Here is a 22967-nt window from a genome sequence, read left to right on the forward strand (position 1 = left end):
CTTCCTTCCTTCCTTCCTTCCTTCCTTCCTTCCTTCCTTCCTATCATCTATCTATAAGAAATAGGCCTATGACTCACCTCTGGATTCCCACAATCCCAGAATGAGAGAACTTTAGAATTTGATGGACCTCAGAATATACCTGACCAAGAATCTCCTCTATTGGATCCCCAACAGGTGGTCTTTCAGCTTTGGCTGCAAGAAATTCCAAGGGGGAACACATTAATTCCCAAAGCAGCCCATTTTACTTTTTGATAGCTCAAATACTTAGATGTATTTCCTTACATTAATCTTAAAGCTATCTATCACCAGCCTCTGTGCAACTCCTACCCATCATTTTAAGTGAACAAATATTTGTTATTCTTAACCAGGGGAAAGCAGAATAAGTTTAATTCCTCAGCCACTCATTGATTATAAGGATAAGGAAGTCCTTACCACTGAAGTCCTTGGCATTGTCAAGTGGTTCAACGTCAAAATGGAGATGATTTATCAAGGAAATGACATTTAAGAAGATGCATCACCATCTGCTTTGCTATCGCACCCTAAGGACCATGGGACCTTTCCATCTGACTTGCAGCTGAAACCTGCTCTCTGTTGCCTCCCTCTTGAGAACAGGAGCTCCCTGAAAACAAGGACTGTCTTGCTTTTCTATTTGCATCCCCAGCACTTAGCACAGTGTTTTACACATAGCAAGTGCTAAAGAAAGTCTTCTTTCCTTCCTTCCTTTCTTCTACCTGGCCTGTTTTCTTAAGTATTTGGAGACAACTATTATGTTTTTTTGGTTCAGGTTAACCATCCTCAGTTCTTTTAACCAACCTCATTATGACAATAGTCTCTAAACTCCTAACAAGTGCCATTATAAAATCATCTTTAGACCCAGCATCATTCTGGTCAATCTGCTCCTGACATACTCTTGCTTGTCCTGATATGTGAAGGCTGGAAATTCCAGACGTGTTTTGATTATAAACATTATGCCCCTTTTAATGCAACCTAACATTAACTTTTTTTTTTGGCTGTGATATTACACTGTTGATTCATACTGAATTTACAGTTCACTAAAACCCAGGGTTTTTTTTTATACCAATTATTGCATCCTATATGCATCCTATATTTATGCAGTTGATTTTCTGAACCCAGGTATAGGCTTTAATATTTACCCTTATTAAATTTCCCTTATTAGATTAGCCTTTTATTTTGGATTTTGTTTTGAATCTCTTTGTCATTAAGCATTAGATATCTACTTCAGTTACACCCACCTCCAGCTTTGTGTTATCTAAAAATCTGATGATGGAAATTATACTTCCAATGACTTCATTAACGTCATTGATTAGAATGATAAACAGCACTGGGTCAAGGATAGGTCCCTGGAACAGGCCACTAGAATTCTCATTGTAAGCTGACAATGATCTATTAAGGACTACTCTTTAAAACTGCTTTCAACAAGTTTCAAATGCATTTAACTATACTATCATCTGGCCCATACCTCCCCATCTTCTCCTCAAGACTAACAGGAGACATTGGCAAATGCTTTGCCAAAACACTGTACACTATACATAGGGGATTCTCCTGCTCTACGAAGTAAGCAACTCTGTAAAACCTGGAAATGAGGTTAGCTTGATATAACCTATTCTTGATGATAATGATTACGATGATAAGAAGAGTAACAATAACTAGCATTTACGTAGCATTTTAAGGCTCACAAAGCACGTTAGAGATGCTATTTCATTTGATCCTCACAACCCTGTGTGTTAGGTGCTATTGTAAGCCTCATTCTATAAATGAGGAAACTATGACTTGCCCAGGGTCACATGGCTAGTGATTAGGAGGATTTGAACTTAGGTCTTCCAGCACTGTTTACAATACCACCTAGGCTCTTAGCGATCATGACTTCTCCTTGCTCACAAAATATCCTAGAATTTTGCTAGGAACTGATGTCAAATTCACTGGTAGATGTTTTAAAGACCCCTGCCCTCTTCTACTTTGGAATATTGGGAAACATTTCCATTTCTCTAGTCCTTGGCACCTTCCCATTCTTCAATGCTTTTCAAAGATCACTAACATCATTCAGCAATGATATACAGTTTATTTAGTTTTCTGTGATAGAGTTCATTGGAGCTTAGTGACTTTAACTCATTGAAAACAGCGAGGTATACTCTTACCTTTTCACTGATTTGGGTTTTCAACTGCCTGTTAACCATTTTGCTCTATCCTTCTGAGTCTGAAGATCATTATCCTTAGGAGAAAAAACAAAATCAAGTAAGAGCTTAAGTAAGTATGAGTTCTCTCCATCCATCATCTGTTTTCATACCACCCACTCTAAACAGAAGTCCTATCCTTTGTTTTTTTTTTAATTCTAAAAATGTTTAATACTAAATTTCACTCATTTAAAATAAGAACTTAAGTATGGACACACTTGAATTGCATTTTTTCAGATAACAACTTTTTGGTTAAAGGATCAACTCAGACCATATGCTGTTTTGCACATGTGCAAAAAATGTTCGTCTCCTAAATGGGATAAGGGGTTCATATCCTGAAGAGCATCCCCTCCTTTCCACAGTCCTATCCATTCTTTGTTCTTCCTTTTTTCACCTTTTTTCAGCTATATTAGCTCTTTAAAAAGTATTTTGTGTTTCCTTGGCATTTGTTGCCAACCTTGGCTAGTTCTGAGCTTTAGGACTCCTGACATTATCCTTCCAGGGCTATATTATGTTTTTCTGTTCATTTTATGTTTGAGTGTGTCTTCTATGCCTGCCTTTTGTCCAATGAATTTTCTAGTGAATTCCCTGTGCATCCATATCCATCTCTATGGTCATCTCCCCCTTTTCTTCCTCATCTGAACTGTTTATACTTGAGTTGTTAGGATGCCATTCATGAGAGCTTCTCATTGCTCAGGGATAGACTTACCACTGCTTTTTGGTCTAGGGGATTCTACTTTATCTCTTTTTCCACACTCTTTGCAATGGCTTCTCCTACAATCTAAGTTATCGGTCAGAGGAATGCTTCCCAGGTACAAACAGTACTTAAAACAATGCAGTGAGGGAAGCTGCCTCTCTATAAACATGCTTCCTAGAAAAGAACTACTTTCATTATCAGAAAGGCAGAAAGAGTAGCACTTCTAGATGGAAAATGAAGATGAAGTGAAAGCCTTGGTTATCTCTTCCCCTTGCAGCTGGGTGTATTCAAACCCTGACCAATTGGGTGAATGTTTAGTTTCTGCCTACAATGGTTTGAAAAATCTATTAATTTTTCAAGAAGAACAGATGCTCTCACCCTTAACTAAAATGCAAGGTTTAATCCTGGCCCTATTTCCCACCTGTGTTAAGAGTTATAACAGTTGTTTTCCTTAGGTTACTGCAGGTGACTACTTCTTTGGATTCACTTAGTCTCACAATAATAGTGGAGAAATGACCTGGTGATGAGCAGAGTCATGTACATTCCAACCCCACCCCCCAACCTGCTCTGTGTTCTCTACGATGTGGGTTTGATGTGGGGATATCTGCTCTGGAACCCAGAACTCCTCTAAGATCATGCCTCCGAGTGAATGTGAAACACTCCTGAGCCACCTTCCACACCCCACTCCTCTATTCTTTATAAATTGCCTCCGTTTGCAGCTGATGGACTGCAGGATTTGATTCTTGAAAAATGAAGGTGCCCATGTCAAAAAAGATCTCCCTACTCCCCAAGCACATTCACCTGTCACAGCTCCACACTCCTCCCCTGCCTTTTCAGAAATGTTTACAATCCTCTGGCTAGACAACAGGCAATAGTACCATTCTCTCCAGAGAAACAATAGCCGTGGGAGAAGATGGGGCTAATCAAACTGGATTCCTCCTTACTTGGGACCTTCGAGCAAAAGTCAGATGATCACCTGGTATATGTGCACTGCAGAGAGATTTCTCATTTCGGGTCTGACTTATATTAGCTGGCCACAGAGGTCCTTTCCAACTCTGAAATTCTTTTATTGTTTCTGAGAGCTAAGTTCAGAGAGATTCATCACCAGGTTGGCCATAGGAGGATGAATCTTTCCATCCTAGCAAGTCTCAAAAACTGCTTCCTCATGGAACACCATCTATGTTTGGCCACACCAAAGGAATCAAAGATCTGTGGAGTGCTCAAGTATAGATATATATGTATTGACATTGAAGTGTAAGAATATATTCTGTTTTCAACAGTTGATCTATTTAATAAACCCTGAGAGGTGTCACCTACAGCTCTCACTGATGAACCCAGATGAACTGATGAGAACCATGTAACCATAATCCTATGATTCCTCAAGATGTGCCCTCTGCTCTAGTCAGGTCTCTGTCTTCTCTGTCTTAAGATCATGGAAGGTTCATTCTTGCCTCTGTGCCTTTGGCTCAGACTGTGGGCCCTCTCTGGAATGCCCTTTCTTCTCTCCTGGTCAAATCATTGCCCAATCATCTGACCTCTCTGTCCTGAACTCCTACTACACTTAGGTTCTCTACTTAACATTAAGTATTTAACCACAGTTCACCTGGTTAAGTCTTGTTAGGGCTCCCACAAAGTTGAAGGACACTATCTTTCTCTTTCTCTCTCTCACTTTCCCCACAGTGCCAAGCACAAGGCCTTAAACACAGTAGGTGTTCAGTAAATATTTGCTGAACGAAAGCCTGGATCTGTCATTTGCTTGCTCAAGATCAAATGCAATTTCCTCTGTTTTGCACATAATGCTCAGTCCTACTTCATGCTCACCAGCACCCAGTATCTCCAGTATCACCCATTGCCACTAATGGGGTGGGGGTAAAGAGCATGTCTAAAGTTATGTCCCCTATGCCTTGGGTCCAGCTATGGATTTTCCTTTCTGTCACCCTCATTGGTTCTGGGTTGTGGGGACACAAAGCCCTTTCTTTGTGCTATCTTTGACCTCAAAGAGCTTCCTATTTTAGGGCAAAAGGCCAGAGAGATCTGGCCAAGACAGTATTATGGCACAGAAGGAAGAGAGGACGGGACTTAGGAGTCAGAGGTCCAGGCTCTCTACTGGCTCAGTTATCGATTGGATGTATGACCCCAGGCCAGTCATTGGATCCTTCTATACTGCAGCTTCGTCATCTTTAAAATGGAGATGATGAGTCTTGTCCTGCCAACTTCACTGGGATTCTGTGAGGATCAGATGGATTGAAAACACTTATTTTGTAACCGCAATGGGCCATGTGAATGCCAGCTGGTTCATTATTATCTTCTGCATAGATATACAGAGGGATATGTGGGAGCCCATACAGTTTGGATGAGGGCAGAGGCCAAGCTGGTCCCATGGAAAATGAACCCACCAGTACGCACATGGCCCATTGTCAGTAGGACAAGCACTCAGAGTAGGTGCTACCGGCATTCATGGTCCTTCTAAGAATGTAGCAGAGCTTCAAGATTTACAAAGAGTTTTACATATGTCTTCTCATTTGATTCTCACAAGTACCATGTCAGGTAGATGTTGGTATTATCCCCATTTTACAGATGAGGCCCAGAGAGGTCAAGTCACACAGCTGATGTCTGTGAGCTGGCCAGATGGAGAGTGAGATGTCGTCTGGTTTGAAGCTTGGGTTTTCAGGGATTCTTAACTGGGGATCCATGAACTCCTTTTTTTAAAAAAAAAAAACTGTTTTGATAACTATATCACAATAGAATTGGTTTCCTCTGTAATTTTATGCATTTTATTTAATGCATTTAAAAATTATTTAGGGAAAGGGTTCACTAGCTTCACCAGACTGCCCAAGGGGTCCATGACACAAAAAGGGTTAAGCACCCCTGGTATAAACAAAGAGGTGACTCTGAGCTTGTGGCCAGGAGGCTCAAAACTTCGGTTTGGTTTTTTTTGAGGCTAAAGGTAACCAGCACATTTCTGGGGCAAAGTCAGGGGGCTTGTTATTCTCTCTGGCAGTGCGTATTTCCTGCTTAGGCATAAAGACAGCTTCTAGCATCGCCAGAGACTCATCTGTTTCAGGGACATCCCAAAAGTCCTGAATCCCCCTCCTGCGTTTGGCTGAATTAAGATGCAGTGGGAGGAGGCTGCCAGCTCATCCTGGATCCACGTCACTGATGGGAGTATGAGGATTGCCTTTTTAGCAGAATTCCTGGATCAGAGAATTTGTGAGCCAAGGAGGAGGCAAAAGAAAGATCACAAATGCCTGGGCTTCAGGCTTTCAGTCAAGACACCTGTCAGACAGCCAGCAGCCAGAGAATCCTGGGGAGACTTGTGATGCCTCAGATTCACGCCTGGGGCTAAGAGCATCACTTCTCACCGAATAATTCCTTAGGGCGAGCAGCAAGCTCCAACCCTAGAGTCTATTTCACTGTGAGAAAGAAATGAAGCCATCTCAGAACTGAAGGTCCTGGCTTCTCCCACATTTTTAAAGAACCTCAATCCACCCAACCACCAGTGTGGTACTTATATTCTCTCCTTTCTGTGCTCTTCTCTCCTCCCCAGTGGATGTGAGATAGGTTTAGAAGAGGGGTTAAGGTTCAATGGATGCTAAGCATCAGCGATTAGTTGGCTCAAAGAATCTCAGAGTTGGGAGGAACCATAGAAGAAGGATTCTGTGAACTTATTTCTAAAAATATTTTGATAACCATATTTCAAAATAATTAGTATTCCTTAAAATCCTATGTAATTTATTTTATATATTTAAAAGTTCTTTGAGAGCAAAGACTGTTTTATCTTTTTTTTTTGTATCTCTAGTGGCTTGTACGGTTTGGCACACATAGTAGGTGCTTAATAAATGCTTGTTGATTGACTGAGGCTTCACCAGACTGCTACAGGGGTCCGTGAATTCCTGCTTTATGTGAGATAACATAATCCAACTCCCATTTGCTGTAAGAATACCTTCTACAGGATGCTAGATAGTACAACGGATAGAGTACCTGGCCTGGAGTCAGTTTCCTTATCTGTAAAATGGTGATAATAGCACCTACCTCCCAGGGTTGTTGTGATGATCAAATAAGATAATAATTGTAAAGTGTTTAGAACAGTGCCTGGCACATAGTAGGCACTATATAAATGTTAGCTATTATTGTTATTACAGTAGCACCAACAAGTGGTCATTCAGTCTGTTAGAAGAAGCATCTGTAGGTTGGGATGGAACCTTGCTTGTCCAAACCATCTGGCTTCCTCATGGTGTTGTTCGGTTGTTTTTCAATTATGTTTGACTCTTCATGGCCCCATTTGGGGTTTTCTTGGCAAAGATACTGAAGTGGTTTGCCATTCCTTCTCCAGCTCATTTTACAGGTGAGGAAACTGAGGCAAACAGGGTTAAGTGACATGCTCAGGGTCATACAGCTACTAAGTGCCTAAGGTCACATTTGAATTCAGGAAGACTAATCTTCCTGACTTCAGGGCTGGCACTCTATTCACTGAATCACCCAGCCGCCCTCTACTCTACCATATTAAGTCCTAAACATCCCAGAGAGTGGACATTATTATGTTGTACAGATGGCCAAAAGCCACCTCCATCTCTGCTTAGTTGGATGACATTTAAAACCCTTCAAAACCCGGCTTAAGCCTACCTTTCCAGCTGTAATATATATATAGCATCCCTCCAGGAATAGCCATACTGACCTGCTTACTGCTCCTCACTCACCCTTCCGTCTCCCATCTCCACACCTTTGTACATGTTGTCCCTGATGCTTGGAAGGCACTCCCTCCCCACCTCCTCATCTTAGAATTCCTAGTTAAATGCTACCTCCTACACGAGGCCTTTCCTGATCCCTCAGCTGCCAGTGCCTCTCCCCTCCCACATTACACTGAATTCATTTTACAGATATTTTGTATATAGTTATATAAGAGTGAGCCCCTTTCAGAGGGAAGTGGATCATTTTGCACCTAGTAAAGGACACAAGGCTTTGACTGGTTCATCTGCATATGAAAAGACCAGGCAAGCTGCTGATCCAGCAGCTAGAGACAATGAACTTGCCCCTAGGGCATAGACTTTTACCTTACCTTTTTCCTACCAGTTTACTTACAGAGACGGGGAGGAGAGATTTTAGTTTAAAAAACTAGGAAGCTATTTGGCGATTATAGGGCAAGTGGCCATTGCTCGGTTGTGGACTAGCTTGCGGAGATGAAGATATGGGAAATGGACCAAACAGCTCTCTGGCCCAGGTCAGTCAGTCAGCCAGTCAACAAGCATTTATTAAGCTCCTACTATGTGCCAGGCACTGGGCTAAGCACAGGGGATAGATACACAGGGGAAAAAAAGTTCCTATTCTTGAAGAGGATACATCTAATTGGGGAGGGGGGAAGGTATGTAGTGGGAGGGGGGACTAGGATGTAGAAGGTGGTCTGGAGAATCGAAGGGGGGCTGGTCAGGACCCTACTCCAAAACTGAGGTTCCTGGGAAGAACTCACCAGTGGAATGAGGAGGCAGCTGAGGCAAGGTATCTGTCCGGAAAATCATATGCAAATGGAAAACTCCCTGTGCCAAGGCAGGTTGGCACCTTCTCTGCAATTTATAATCTTTGAGAGTTGCCTAGAGTATGGAGGGGTTGAGAGATTTGGCCAGGTCACACAGCTTGTGTGCCTTTTAGGAACTGAACCCAAATTTTCCTGGCTCAAAGGCTAGATCTTCAGCTACTCCGCCAAAATCAGCCTCCACAAGGTGCAAAACAATACCCTCAAATCTGAAAGGGACTCATCCTTATGTTTACATGCATATACATACCTACATACATATGTGTATACACACACACACACACACACACACACACACTGTATCCTTTGATAGAATGTTAGCTCTTTCCCAGCCAAATGTTTTCATTTTTATATTTGTAACTCCAGTGCCTAGCACATAATAGGTGCTTAATAAATGCTTGTTGATTGACTGATTGAACACAACTACACAAAGCCTGCCATGGCAGGAAATATGGATTTAGCTCAGTCAGTCAACAAGCATTTATTAGGTATTTACTATGTGCCAGGTACTGCTAAGGGGAGATGGGACAGGGACAGGAGAACTTTGTTCCTCTAGCTCCAAAAGGTCAGTTTGGAAATCCATCTTGTCATAGGTGAAAGACAAGTGAGAAGTGAGGAGCTAGAGGCCGTTAGTATGGACAGCTCTTTTGGGGAATTTGGCTAATTGGGAAGGAAGAGAGATAAAGAAAGATAAAGAACCAAAGCCTGAGAACATGTCTGGGTCAAATGAAGTTTTGGGGTTTTTTTGGTTAGGGTGGGGGAGATGTGAGAATGCTTGTAGAAAATAGAGAAAGGAGCCAAAATATACAAAGAGATTTAAGATGAGAAGGAATATTTTGAGAAGGCAAGCAGCTCCCAGGGGAGACTGATGGGGAATGGGGCTGTAAATAAGGGCCACCTTTTGTTCAAACTTCGGAAAAAAAAGGAGAGAACATGAAATGACTGAGAAAGTTTTGAAATGCGGAAGAGGGAAGCTGAGAAAGCTCACTGCAGATGGTTTTAGTTTTATCTGTGGAAAAAGAAAGGCAAGGTCCTCTGTTGGGGAGTGAAGGAGCTGGTGGACAGGGCTCAAGGAAAGCAGAGAAGGTATAACTAGTAAATATTAAAGATCCCCAAGCACCCCATCCCTTCCATGCCCACCCAGTGTATTAGTGTCATCCATCTTCTCTGGCTGACCATTCCAAACCCTGGGGAGCTGAGGGTTTAGGTAACCAGTGGAGGCAACAGGAAATTCTCACAGGGCACCTGGGCTACTACATAAATACTTGTTGTTCAGGTATGCTATGCTGGACTGAACTTAGAGCTGGCATCAGAGAATCATAGGTTTAGAGCTGAAAGGGACCTTCAGGGCCATTGAATCCAACCCTTTATTTTACAGATAAGGAAACTGAGGCACAGAGTGGTTAAATGATGTGACCAAGGTCACAAAGCTAGTAAGTATCTGAAGTAGGATCTGAACTCAGTTCTTCTTGATTCCAAGTCCATTATACCAGTTGTGTCAAACTCAAATAGAAACAGGGGCAACTAAGCTGAACATAAGCATCCTGGCAGGCTGCATGTTGACTTAGAAAACCAAATACTAACATTATCTATGTTTTATTGTATTTTTATTTATTTTGTTAAATATTTCCCAATTACATTTTAATCTGGTTCAGGTTGCACTCGGGAGTGTGGTGGACCTTGATACTATACCATGCTGCCTCTAAAGTAGGGGATGTGGGCAATGTTCCTGCTACCTTTTGCAAGCTAAGTGCGTACTCTTATCATCTCTATCTTTCATCAGACCCAAAACCCCATCCCATGATGGCAGAGGATGGGGCAACTTTAAGAAGATATCCTGTCTGTTGCACAAGCACTCCACTCTCCCTCATCTCTGAGTGCCTAGAATGACAGGCCTTCTAGTGTTTTTGGTGCCCTGAGGTTTAGGACTAACCTCATTGGGTCTGGTCAGGATTTGTAATGAATGCAAATGCCTTCAAAGCAAGGTCTTCTGTGTTTCTAACTCCATTAGACTTGGGAGCTCTGATGGATGTGAGTTCCCTTTGGCATAGGCCAAAGCTATGAGGCTTCCACTGGCTGGAAGCTCTAGGTGCCTTGGTTAGTGATTGTGTTCCACATTTTCACTTCAGTTTTTCTATTCTATTCAATTCAGCGTAAAGGAAACTACTTCTGTTGGTACCACTGGGAATATAACTAACTAATAAGTTGTTTCCTATTAACTTGGGCTCTGTAAGGAGCTTTAGGAACTTATAATAATGAATAAATGAAAGTTTCTCTGGGTAAGAGATACTATACTGTCTCTCCTCCCTCTCCCAAGTTCCTGAGTCTAGACCAGAGGTGGGGAACCTGTGACCTCGAGGCCAAATGTGGCCTTGACCTAAATATTTTGGGCTCATTCCCACTTCTGTGCCTTTGCTTACAAAGTTCCCCACACTTGGAATGCCCTTCCCATTCTTCCCTCCCTGCTTTTTCTTTGGGCCCAGCTTGACCCTCACCTCCTCCATGATGCCTTCTCCAATGACCCCAGGCCCCAGTGATTGCTCTCGCTCTTCGGAGCTCCTGGAGTCTCTCTTTGACTCGTTATACCTTCTCTGCTTTCCTCGAGCCCTGTCCACCAGCTCCTTCACTCCCCAACAGAGGACCCTGCCTTTCTTTTTCCACAGATAAATCCCATCTAATCATCAAGCTCGTTTTGTCACGCGGCATTCTTGAGTTTTTTCATCTCTGTTAAATTCTGCATCCCCAAGGAAATTGTCAGCTCCTCTAGGCAGCAGCCAAGTCTTCCCTTGTATTCCTATAGCGCTTAGCCTAGCACAAGTTCATAGGAGATGTTTAAAGCACACTTGCTAAATGTGCCTTGAGATTCATTCTCTTTGATCCCAACACATTGGATGGGCATGGGAGCTCAGTGGGTGCTTGGAGATCTTTACCATTCACTGAGCACACAAAATTTGCTAGGTCTTGATAGTGTGTGAGATACCAGAAAAAATTCATTTGGAGCAAAAATGTGCTAAGGTGTAACAACAACAACAGCAACTCACATTTATATATGACTTGTCACATTTATATATGAGTTATCATATTTATGTAGTCCCTGAAGGTGATTTAGTTGTCCTCATGTGAGAGATGTCATTGAACAGATTACTCTCAGGGAAAGGTACACAGAAATCTGATACAGGGATGGAAGCCAAGTCCTGACTAACTTCTAAGCCCCATGACAAGTTAATTTCCTTCCCTCCTCAGCACTCTGTGCCTCATGGTTCTGCTTCCTGACACGGTACATTCATATGAATCATTTCTCCAGTTCTGAATGCCTTGTTTTTACCCCGGTGCCCAATCTGGTCCTCTTTTCCCTCAAAGCCCCTCTTAAAAACCCACCTCATTCCTGAAGCCTTTTCTGAAAACCCAAGGTCTGACACTGATCATTCCATCCACCTCCGCTCTCTCTTTAGGACTTCTGATGGTTAATCCGGCACTCTGACTATCCTGATGCCTGTTCCAGGAGGTGTCTGTGCTAGTTGGGTCTGTCTGCAAACATCTTTCTCACATCTGTCCTTCCCTCTCTATTCTTATGGCTCCTAACATAGGATGGACCCATGTGGACTACTGCCCCAGCCTCCTATCAAGTCTTTCCACTCCCACTCACTCCCTGTTCCACTCTATATATCACAATGTAATCTTCCTAGTGCATAGGCCTGACCACATCACTCCCCTGTTGAATATTCAAAAATATTCATTTGCTCTCCATTGCCTATCAAGGAAAATGCAAACTCCATGGGCTGACATTCAAGGTCTTCCACAATTTACCTCCAACCTGTCTTTCCACTCTTTTTCTTTCTTTTCCAGCCAAAGACAAGGTTTATTAGAACCAAGATATTGGGCAGACTCTTAAGGAGTCTGAACATGAATGAGCAGTGGCTAGATTTTAAGAATCTAAGCATCTTAATGGAGACAAGATGGACCTTATATACAGAGAGACTATGGGAGGGATTTAGGAGTGGCCAAGTAGTCTATGACTTTCCACTCTTAATCTGTAATACTCCCCTTCACACACTGGATATTCCAGCCAAACAACTCAGGGTCTCCCAATCTCATCATATCCTCTGTTTCCTTTGTCACTGTCATTCCCCATGAATAGAACAAACTTCCTCCTACCAGTCCCCTCTCCTCACTGCCATCTCTTCCTTAATAGTATTTTATTTTTTTCTAATTACATGTAAGGATAGTTTTCAACATTCATTTTTGTAAAATTCTGAGTTCCAAATTTTTCTCCCTCCCTCCCTTCCCTGCCCCCTCCCCAAGACAGCAAGCAGTCTGATATAGGTTACACATGTACAAACACGTTAACATATTTCCACACCACTTCCATCTCCTAATGGCCTTCCCTTCTTTCAAAGCCGCCTTACCCGATTATTACAGGTAGAGCCTTCCCTCCTTGACTCTCATTCTATTCTGGTTCTCTTGCTACCCCTTCTATAAACTAATCTCTTTTTAATATGCATTAGTTACTCATGTAAGTACTGTATCTTCATACTAGATTCTTTTTTTTTTGGTTTAGTTTAGTTTATTTTTTTTTTAGTGAGGTAATCGGGGTTAAGTGACTTGCCCAAGGTCACACAGGTAGTACATGTCAAGTGTTTGGTCTGAGGCATGATTTGAACTCAGGTCCTCCTGACTTCAGGGCCAGTGCTCTATCCACTGCGCCACCTAGCTGCCCCCATACTAGATTCTGCAAATGTTGTTTTCCATTGTATCCTCACTGTCTTGTACGCAGTAGGCACTTAATAAATGATTGTTGAACTGAACCAAAAGTGAGTGGAGGTACATGTATATATTTTGCATACACTTAGAATGTAAACTTCTTGAGGGCAGGAGTTTTCCTTCTAGAGCAAAACTTAGGAAATCCGACCCTCTTGCTTTCCTACTTTGTCTTACTCCAATATGTTTGGTTTTGCAAAGTACAGTTCCATCTCACTGTTTCATTTTTGTCTTTGTAGTCTCAGCGTCTAGCACAATGCCTGGTATATAGTAGGTGCTTAATGGTTGCTAAATGGTTGATGATGGTCATTGTCCTTTTAGACTCAGGGAGTAGAGGAGAACTCTACAGGTTTAAACTAGAACATCTGAATTAACACCTACTAAAAGTACTGACAGTTCCCTCTCTAGGGCCTTCTCTTATTCACAAACATTTTCCCCTAACCATACCAATTTTCCAGAAATTGAGGTTGGATATATTGGTATTTCCAGTTACTGTTTCATGCTCCCTTCTCCCAACCCACCCCTCCTTCCTACCACATCATTTCCCAGACCCTGGAGGTGCCCCAGTCTGCATTACCTTACAGCCACCTCCTTTTTGGAACCTTCACGTCTCAGGAGCTACTTTTGGGGATGCTGCCAGTGGTCTCTCCTTTTATGCTAGGCATTCCACTAGGTGCTTAACCATTACTGCTAGCCATTCTTTTCTCAATCTCTGCAATTTTTGGTGTGATGGATTATCGCTTACTGCTGGCCTTCCCAAGCCCCTTCCTTCTATGAGTCCCTCTTTCTTTAGCATCTCCTTTAGAAACTATTGGTCAGTGACTTGGAGGCCTCTCAGGCCAGGCTGGCCCTTCCTGGGTCTCTACTCTAGCCTAGAATCTTGGGTTGTGTCATACTCTTTCCATGGGATCAGCTACCATCTGGGCACAGATGACACATTTTTTTCTCTGTTTCTTTTCCTTCCCCCCTCTACTAACCTTCATACTTGGTCCAGTCATCCACAGTACTTCGTCTCGAGGATGTCTTAAAAATGATTGTTGCTGAAGTCAGAATTTTTTCCTTCCCAGAAATGATGAAACATATCTATATCTACACACACACACACACACACTTAATTTCAAAGGAATTTCCTCCCTCCAAAACAACACTTTAGGATAGATAGGTAAATCTTGTCTCCAAAATCTCTCCCGCCTAATACCTCCAAGCTCCTTTATTCCAGAATTCCATCACTTGCATCGGTAGAATTACCTTTGGCTATGCTGGTTTCACAGTGTTCCAGAATGCCTTTCTGAACAAACCTCTGTTCTAGAAGCAAACCTTCTAGAGCAAAACTTGGGAAATCCGACCCTCTTGCTTTCCTACTTTGTTTAGCTCTGTGTTTGGTTCTTCAGGGTACTGTCCCATCTCACTGACACTTTTCCCTGGGAGCTCTAAGCAGCCCCCTGCCTTTTCTTGAACAAGATTCTTGCTTTTATGCAGCTGTCTGCATCTGTAGGTCTTCAGTCCCTTTCACTGGCTCCATTTAAGGTAAACAGCTCTCACCACAGCGGGCACATGCCACCCACACTCTCCAGGCCACAGGCATGGACACATTTACTCATGTCTTTTGAATCAAATTTGATTGGAAAACTCCAGCCGTCAGGGGAATATAAAGATTGGACACCAGTGACAGATGTGTTACTAACACATCTCAGGGATGGGAAAAGGCCAAAGGAAAACTGGGAATGGGGACTAATCTTGTCCGGTCAAAACACTAGCTGAAAGGAGACCAAAAGAAATAATCGATATGTTTCTTTCAGAGGATAATGCCCCAAACCTGGATGAAGTGCCCCCAGCTCCCCAGATTCTTCCAATAATGGGGCATCCTGCTGCTATAGCTTCTTCCTCACACCATGCATTTGGATTCTGCACTGAGTACAGAAGATGCTGGCCTGGAGACTATATACAACAATGTAAAGACATGATTCCTGACTTCTGGGATGGCAGTAATAATACTAACAGTTAACTTTTCAATAGTGCTTTAAGTTTTGTAAAGCACTTTACATATATTATTTCACTCGATTCTCACAACAACACTTTGAGGAAGGTGCTATTATTATCACATTTTACAGATGAGAAAAGAGACTGGCAGAGGTTAAGTGACCTGTCCAGGACCACACAACTAGTAAGTGCCTGAAGAAGGATTCAGGTTCAGGTCTAGTCCAGAACTCTAGAATATCTGAGAGGAACTTGGAAATCATCTAGTCCAATCTAATTTTATAGAAGGGGAAACTAAGGCCCAGAGAAAGCAAATGATTTACTCACCTGCTGTCTAGCCATCCTGGAAAAACCTCTGCCCTGAAGCACTGCCTTCCTTACTAGAGACTCACTCTCCAGTGTGACCATTTAGAGAAGGATCCCAGTCGTGTTCATATCTGGACTTCTTCCTTCTTTTTGTCTTCAGTGGTGCTACCCTTTCCTTCTGCCACTTTCGAGCTCACCTACATGTGTTGTATTCTCCCGCTGGAATGTAAGCTACCTGAGGACAGGGACTGGACTGTTCCCTTGTGTTTGTGTCCCTAGCCCCTTAGCATAGTACCTGTCATGTTGTTCATGCCTGACTCTTTGTGACCCCATTATGGGCTTTTTTTTTGGCAAACATATTGGAGTGGTTTTCTATTTCTCCAATGGATTAAGGCAAATAGAGGCTAAGTGATTTGCCCAGGATCCCAGAGCTAGTAAGTGTCTGAGGCTGGATTTGACCTCAGATTTTCCTGACTCCAGCCTAGGACTCAATACACTGAGTAGGCAGGCTGCCTTTGCCTGCCACAAAATGACAGCTTAATTAATGCTCTCTCCTCTCCTCTTCCTCCTCCCCCTCCTCTCCCTCTTCTTTTCCTTCTCCTCCTCCTCCTCCCCTTTCTTCCCCTTTTCCCCCTCTTCCTTCTTCTTCTTATCTACCTGTCTGTCTCTGTCTCTTTCTCTCCCCGATCTTGGAATTCAAATCCAGTCTAATGCTTATTATACTCCCCTCCCTCCTCTACCCCCTCTCTGTAACACAGTGAGTTAATGCTAGAAGCCTTTAAATGCAACCACATCAGCTGATGAAACTTTTGGGACCAGGGATCTTTAGATATTACAGGACCATTCGGTTCAGATTGTCCCTCCTACACATCCCCATCTCAGTGAACACAAAGGCTTCTAAAGAATTTGCCTTCCTTTTGGAATTTTTGTCATTGCAGTTTTTATATCCATTCTTGTAGTTACTGAGGTTTTCAAGGTATTTGCATTTATAAAAGTCACTGTGTGTGTGTTTATACATACATATGTATAGACAGACGTAGAGATATGAATGTATGTGTATATTTGCATGTTTAAGTGTGCACAAATCTCCGTGTATCTGCTCCCTGAGGGCAAGGATAAAGCCATATTTACATGTTGTATCACCTTCAACTCCTAATATAATGCTCTGTATAGAGTAGATGCATATAAATTTTTGTTGAATTGTAAGCTCAGAAGTGCTTGTGCGTCTGTGAGTGTGATTTTGTACTTTTTGGGTTACATGTACTTTGGATTCCCAGGAATGGAATGATTACTTCATGCCTCATAAAGTGACACATGAACAATGAACAGAGAAAGCTGGGGGGACCAGGGTGATTTCCAGCCACTGAACAAAGTCATATAGATGCAGGGGAGGCAGCAAAGGCCACAGAAGGCACCAGGTCAACACGTCGCACGATGGCGTAAAGGTCTAATTTGGTGGGGGGTGGACAGGGGAATGGAATGAGGGCTGGCGTTTGGCAAAATTGTAAAGTGGGTATACGTCAGAGTTCCTAGGATTTCTTTTCCTTGCCCTCTTGCGGGATTTTAAGTTTTCCCTCCTCCCTCTAACAGATCTGGGTTCTAGAAAAGTATCAGATCGAATGAGTGGCTTGTGTAATTGAGTGAATGAAAAGGCAGGAAAGGTTCTTCTCCTCAGGGACATCTGTAAAAAAAATTCTTAAACCAAAGGAATGAACAAGGAGGTATTTGGGGCTATGAGAGACCTTCTGGGGCCTTAAAATTAGACCTGGCTGGGTTGGTTCTAGGAGAGTGATTCTATAAAGGATGAAGGTGAAAGATGAGTAATAGACATGCTTCACCTCAGGAAGAGAGGGAGAGTCCGTAGGAATGGGAGAGGGAGAGTCCATAGGAATGGGAGAGGGAAAGAAGGGAAGGGAAAATGGAGAGAAAGGGGAAAAGAAGGGAGAGAAAGAAAGGATGAGATAAAAGGAAGGGACAAATTGAGAGAAAGTGAGTAGAGGGGAGAGACAGAGAAAGGAGGTAGAGTGAAAGAAGAAGGAAAGAGAAGGGAAAAGTAGAGGAGGGAGAAAGGGAAGAGATGGGAGAAAGGGAAAAGTAGAAGGAAAGAGAATAGGGAGAGATAAAGTAGAAGAAAAAAAGAGAGGGGTAGGGTGAGAGAGAGTAAGGAGGGAGGGAAGGGGAAAGAAGGGAAGGGGAAAAGAGAGAAGGGAGAAAGAAAGAGGAGGGGGGAAGAAAGAGAAAGGAAGGGGAGAGGACATGAAAGTGGAAGACAGAGGAATGGAGATGAGAAGGGGAGGGAGATGGGGAGATGAAAGAAGAAAGGAGAAAGAAAGAGAAGGGAGAGAAGAGAGTGAGAAGAAAGGGGAAAGGGGGAGAGGGAGAAGGGAAGTCAGAAGGAGAGGTAGGGAAGGGAAGGAGGGGGAAGAATAGGAAGAAGGAGAAGAGGTCAGAAGAGAGGACTGGAGGAGATAGGGGAATGAGAGAGACAGAAAGTGAGAAGGGAAGGGGAAAGAGGAGAGAAGAGAGAGAGAACAGAGAAAGAAAGAGGAAAGGAAAGAGAGGGGGAGAAGGAAAAGGAGGGGCAGAAGGAGAGGGAGAAGAGAGGTAAAGGATAAGGGGAAAGAAATGGAAAGGAAGAGAGGAGGAGAATGAGAGAGAAGAAGAGAGAAAGAAAAGAGAGAGGAGTAGGAGAGGTGAATGGAGATAGATGGAGAGAGATAAGAGAAGGTAAGGTAGAGGGAGAATAGGAAGGAGAAAGAAGACAGGAAGGGAGGAAGAAGGGGAGGCAGAAGGAAAGGGGAGAAGGAAAGAAAGAAAGAGAAAAGGAAAGGAGAAAGAGAAATGGAGAAGAGGAATAGAAGGGAATAGGGACAGGGAGAAGAAGAGATGCATAAAGAAAAGAAGAAGGGAAAAGAAAGAGAAAAGAAAGGAAAGAAGAAGGGAAGGGAAAGTGAGTTGAGAGGGAGAAAGAAGAGGAAAGGGAAGAGAAGGTAAAAAGAAGCAGTGGAGAGGTAAGAGGAAAGAGAGAGGAGGAGGGAGTGGAGGAAAGAAAAGGGGAGGGAAGAAAGGAGGAGGAAGGGAGCAGATGAGAGGAGAAAAGAAAAGGGAGAGAAGGGAAAGGGAGAAGAAAAAAGGCGAGAGGGTAAGGAAGGAGAGGGAGACGGGAGGGGAGAAGAGGAAGGAAAAATAAAAGAAAAAGAGAGGAGACAGGGTGAGTGGGGGAGAGGAAGTGAAAGAAGAGGGAGATAGGGAGAGGGGAAAGGGGACATGAGGAGGAGGGGAGAGACAGTCAGAGACAGAGGTAGAGATAGAGACAGAGACAGAGAGAAAGAAAGAGGTTTCGGAACAGTGGATATTCAGGGCCATATCTATTCTTCAGTAGCATATTCAGCATCATATTGAACACTGAAGGGAAGATAGTGGTTATCTTCCCTTCCATATTAAAAGGATTAGAGACAACCATGGATTAGGAAACCTTAGATTAGTGATCACCAACTCAAATCACAAATATATTTTACACTTATTACATCCACAGGTTTAAACTAGGGATATTCATTTAAATAGGGAAACAAAGGGCTGGATAATATGCCTTAGCCTAGGGTCTCTAAATAGTCTGATGCTGGATGAGGTTAAAATCACTGTCTTAGACTTTTAGAGCTAGGAAGGACATTAGAAGTTGAATCAAATCCTCTCATTTTACTGACAAGAAAACTGAGGTTTAGAGTGACTTTTTAAAGATCATATGCTTTCCCTAATATAATCCTGTATTTATGAGTTGGAATACTCTTTGTTCCCCATTACCACCTCCAGACTCTCCCTTTAGCACTATTACTCAGTAACCTCTCCTCCTTTAAGGGTCATTCAATCCAAATTTATCATCCAATCCAGATTCTGGCAGCTGTTATCCACCAATTCTGGGAATATTTTCCCTTTTTTCTCAATGAGTTCAGTGCCTAGATCAGTCTTCTTCTCAACCCCAGCTCCTTCCCTCATTCTAGGAGACTTCAATATACATGTTGATCTTACCTCAAATCTGCTAACTTCCCAGCTCCTCAGTCTATTGGACTCCCATGACCTCTTCCTCCTCCTCCTCCTCCTCACTTCAGCTACACACAGGGATGGCCATATCCTCGATCCTGCCATCACCCCCAAGTGCTGCACTTCCATGTTCAAGGATTCTACATTTATTTTCTCTGACCGTGATCTTTTATCTTTCCATCTTTCCTTATGCCTCATTCTTCTAAACCTAGTTTTCATCCTTACCTCCAATCCCTCCATCTTTCAGTAATATACTAGGCTCTCACCCTGACTTTTGTTACCATGTCCTATCTTCCCAATCTTGACCTCTTGGTGAAAGAGTTCAATACTACATTATGCTATACTACTGAATCCCTTGCTCTCTTGTTGTATTATGGATTCCACCGTGCCAAATCCCAACTAGATTACTCCCATCTGCCTCCTTTTTTTCTATGGAATGGTACTGAAGGAAATCAGGAAACTTCTGACTAAGGCCGCTATAAATTTATGCAAGTTAATCTTAATTGGGCCCTCACTACAGCAAGGCAATCTACTACTTCTAACTGATCTCTTATTCCACTCACCACAGTGGTTCTAAATCTAATCCTTTCTTCTCAAGTGTCCCATGCCACTTCAACCTCCCACATTTTCTGCTGAAGGTTTCACCTCATATTTCACTGATAAAATTGAGGTCATTTTCTGAGCGCTCCCTCCTCTCCTCTTCTCATCTCACATACCTCTGACATCATGGTCTACTATCTTATCCTTCACTCCAATGTCTTATGATAAAGTGGCCCTTTGATTGCTAAGGCCAACTTTTCTATGTGTACTCTTTTTTTTTTTTTAAGGCAATTGAGGTTAAGTGACTTGTCCAGGGTCACACAACTAGTGTCAAGTGTTTGGTCTGAGGTCGGATTTGAACTCAGGTCTTCCTGACTTCAGGACCAGTGCTCTATCCCCTGTGCCACCTAGCTGCCCCTCTATGTATACTCATGATACCATCCCCTCCTATTTTCTCCAGAAGAGTGTTCCCACCATCATAACCCCTAATATCTCTCCAATCTTCATTTCTCTATACTGGCTCTATCCCTACTGCCTACAAACATGACTATGTCTCCTCCATATTTAAAAAACCCTTACTGGATTCTATCATGCCTCCCAACTATCATCCTATATCTCCCTTCCCCTTATCAGCTAAACTTGAAAAAAGCCATGGATGGGGAAGCTAGGTGGCACAGTGGAGAGAGCACCGGCCCTGAAATCAGGAGTACTTGAGTTCAAATCCGGCCTCAGACCAAATACTTGACACTTACTAGCTGTGTGACCCTGGGCAAATCATTTAACCCCAATTGCCTAAAAAAAAAAAAATAAATAAAAAATAATTAAGAAAAAAGCCATGGATAATTGGTGTGTCCATTTCCTCTTTTCTCACAGGTTTTAAACCCTCTGCAGTTTGGCTTCTGACCTTACCATTCAACTGAAACTATTCTCTCTAAAGTTTCCAATGATCTTATTGCCAAATCTAATAGTTATTAATGGGTAGCTTGTTGAGAATGGTATAAATTCCTGTACAGGTATAAACTGGATTAGATGGCCTCGAAATTCCTTTCCAATTATCATGTTCTATCCTAAGTTCAAATACTTATTTGCTGCTATGACCTTGGGCAAAATCACTTGACCTTTTGGGACATGGGATTCTTCAAATGTAATAAAATTAGGGGTTTGATCAAATATCCTTTTCATCTCTGTATAGTTCTACCTATTAAAAAAAACCCCAACAACCAGGAAGCTTTGGGAATGGGTCCCTAAGCTATGAACTACCTTTAGGGAGGCCAGCTCTAATCTTGAACCTTCCCTCCTCCTTCCACTTCCCCTTCCCTTCCATCCTCATAGACACAGGCTGCAGTCCTTCCCAGGACACCGGGCTGGGAGGACCAAGGATCTGACTCCAGGTGACAATTCTTGTCTTGGCTGTGGCCAGGCCACCTCCCCAGTGATCGCTGAACAATCAGCCCTGAAGCTTTCCTGGGTGACTGAGAGCTTGAATGACAGCAGGAGCTGAAGCGAGGCAAATGCTGGAAATATAACTTCTAGCTGGTAGGCAGCTTAGCCTGGAAAACACCAGGGACCCAAAAGGAGCCAGGCTGGGCTCAGGACAGACAAGTCTGGGCCAGGATGGGGTGGGAGAATGGGGGAGGGCACATCCGTGGGGAAACAGGACAGTCCCTGCCAACAGCCCAATCGAGGGGACACTCCACGCGTGCTCAGTGGGGAGAAGCAGCTGCTCACGCACTCATCTTCACAGCTATCTAGGAGAGCCCCACATCCCGCAGCCTGAAAAGACTCCCCCGCAAAAGCGATCCCTACTTCCCCACTGGGTGCCCTGCCATCCAGACTGCCCCCCTCCCACTTGGCTGGGCACTCTGATACCATTTCTTGGGAAACACCTGGGGCCCTCAAGACCCCGAAATCCACCCCCTTTCTCCCTCCCCCTCTACCTAGGCTCCTGATGCCTCGGAGGTCTCCGTTCCGTGTCCCCCACCCCCAACCCCCAGCATGTGTGTCGAGGGAGTACGCGCTTTCCTGTCCCGTCTGGTCTCTTTTGGCCCCTCCTTGCTTTCACCGAGCAGCTGACTCCCCCGGGGCTAGGAGCTCAGCTAGGACTGCCCAGCCGGGCCGCCCCCGCGCTCCGGCTTCAGGGGAGGGAGAGCCGCAGGCGCGCCCGGGTTCCGAGCTCAGTCCCTAACCCAGTCCCTCTACTCCCTCCCCCACAGCCTAAGACTCTCTCGTTTGGCCCCGGGTCGGGCAATCACCGAGGGCGAGGCCGGAATAGAGGAAGGGGGACCAAAGGAGTGTCCTCTTCTCCTTTTCTCTCCTGGCATCGCCCCAGGGCAGAAAAGAGAGGCCCCTCGGGACGGGCTCTGGCGTCCAGTCCCCTACAGTTTCAGCCCAGCCCCAGCCCCAGCCCGCGCCCCAGCCCCTCCCATCGCCTCCCTTCTCCTCCTCTCCACAAGGCTCCTCCGCCGCCGCCCCCAAGCTCCAGACACAAAGGCGCAGAGGGAAGCGCTGCACTCACCGGACAGAGCTAGCGAGCGGGGCTCCAGGCGCAGAGGGAAGGAGGGAGGGAGGGAGAGTGGGGGTGTGTGCGTGTGCGCATCTCTGTGTGTGTGTGTGTGTGTGTGTGTGCGTGTGAGTGAGTGTGTGTGTGTGTGAGAGACACACACACAGAAAGAGAGAGAGCTGGGGTGTGTGACAGGATCCGACCGGCTGTGCGTGTGTAGCTGTGTGCGTCTGCGTGTGTCCGTTTGTCTCTCCGGGGGTCCTGGTGTCCGTGCGCGCTCCCCAGCCCCTCCGCACAGCGGGGACGCGGCGGCTCAGCTGCGGGTTTCGCCGGCGCAGCCGCTGGGGCTGTCTCTGCGCCCCCGCCCCCGGGCGCACTCCTCACCTCCCTGTCTCCTGGGGAATTGCGCAGGAACTGTGGGGTGTGGGTTTG

The 22967-nt window shown here is 44.1% G+C and overlaps 1 protein-coding gene across 3 annotated transcripts in view; it reads right to left on the minus strand.

The window, feature by feature from the left end:
* LOC114031654 (tyrosine-protein phosphatase non-receptor type 5) overlaps nucleotides 1–22619 on the minus strand; it is a 108897-nt gene extending 86278 nt beyond the window's left edge. Inside the window, exons 1-2 of one of the 3 annotated variants that reach the window (XM_027846795.1) lie at nucleotides 22551–22619; nucleotides 2157–2230 (exon numbers count right to left, since the gene is read on the minus strand). In XM_027846795.1, coding sequence (XP_027702596.1) covers nucleotides 2157–2195 — 39 coding nt within the window. In that variant the 5' untranslated portion in view covers nucleotides 2196–2230; nucleotides 22551–22619. Of the gene's footprint in view, nucleotides 1–77; nucleotides 494–2156; nucleotides 2231–22550 lie in introns of those variants that run through there. The other 2 variants (XM_027846797.1, XM_027846796.1) reach the window with 2 other exon arrangements.
* Nucleotides 22620–22967: the final 348 nt, after the last annotated feature.

This window comes from Vombatus ursinus, unplaced genomic scaffold (genome assembly GCF_900497805.2).
Source record: "Vombatus ursinus unplaced genomic scaffold, bare-nosed wombat genome assembly UNPS02015202.1, whole genome shotgun sequence".
NCBI lineage: Eukaryota > Metazoa > Chordata > Mammalia > Diprotodontia > Vombatidae > Vombatus > Vombatus ursinus.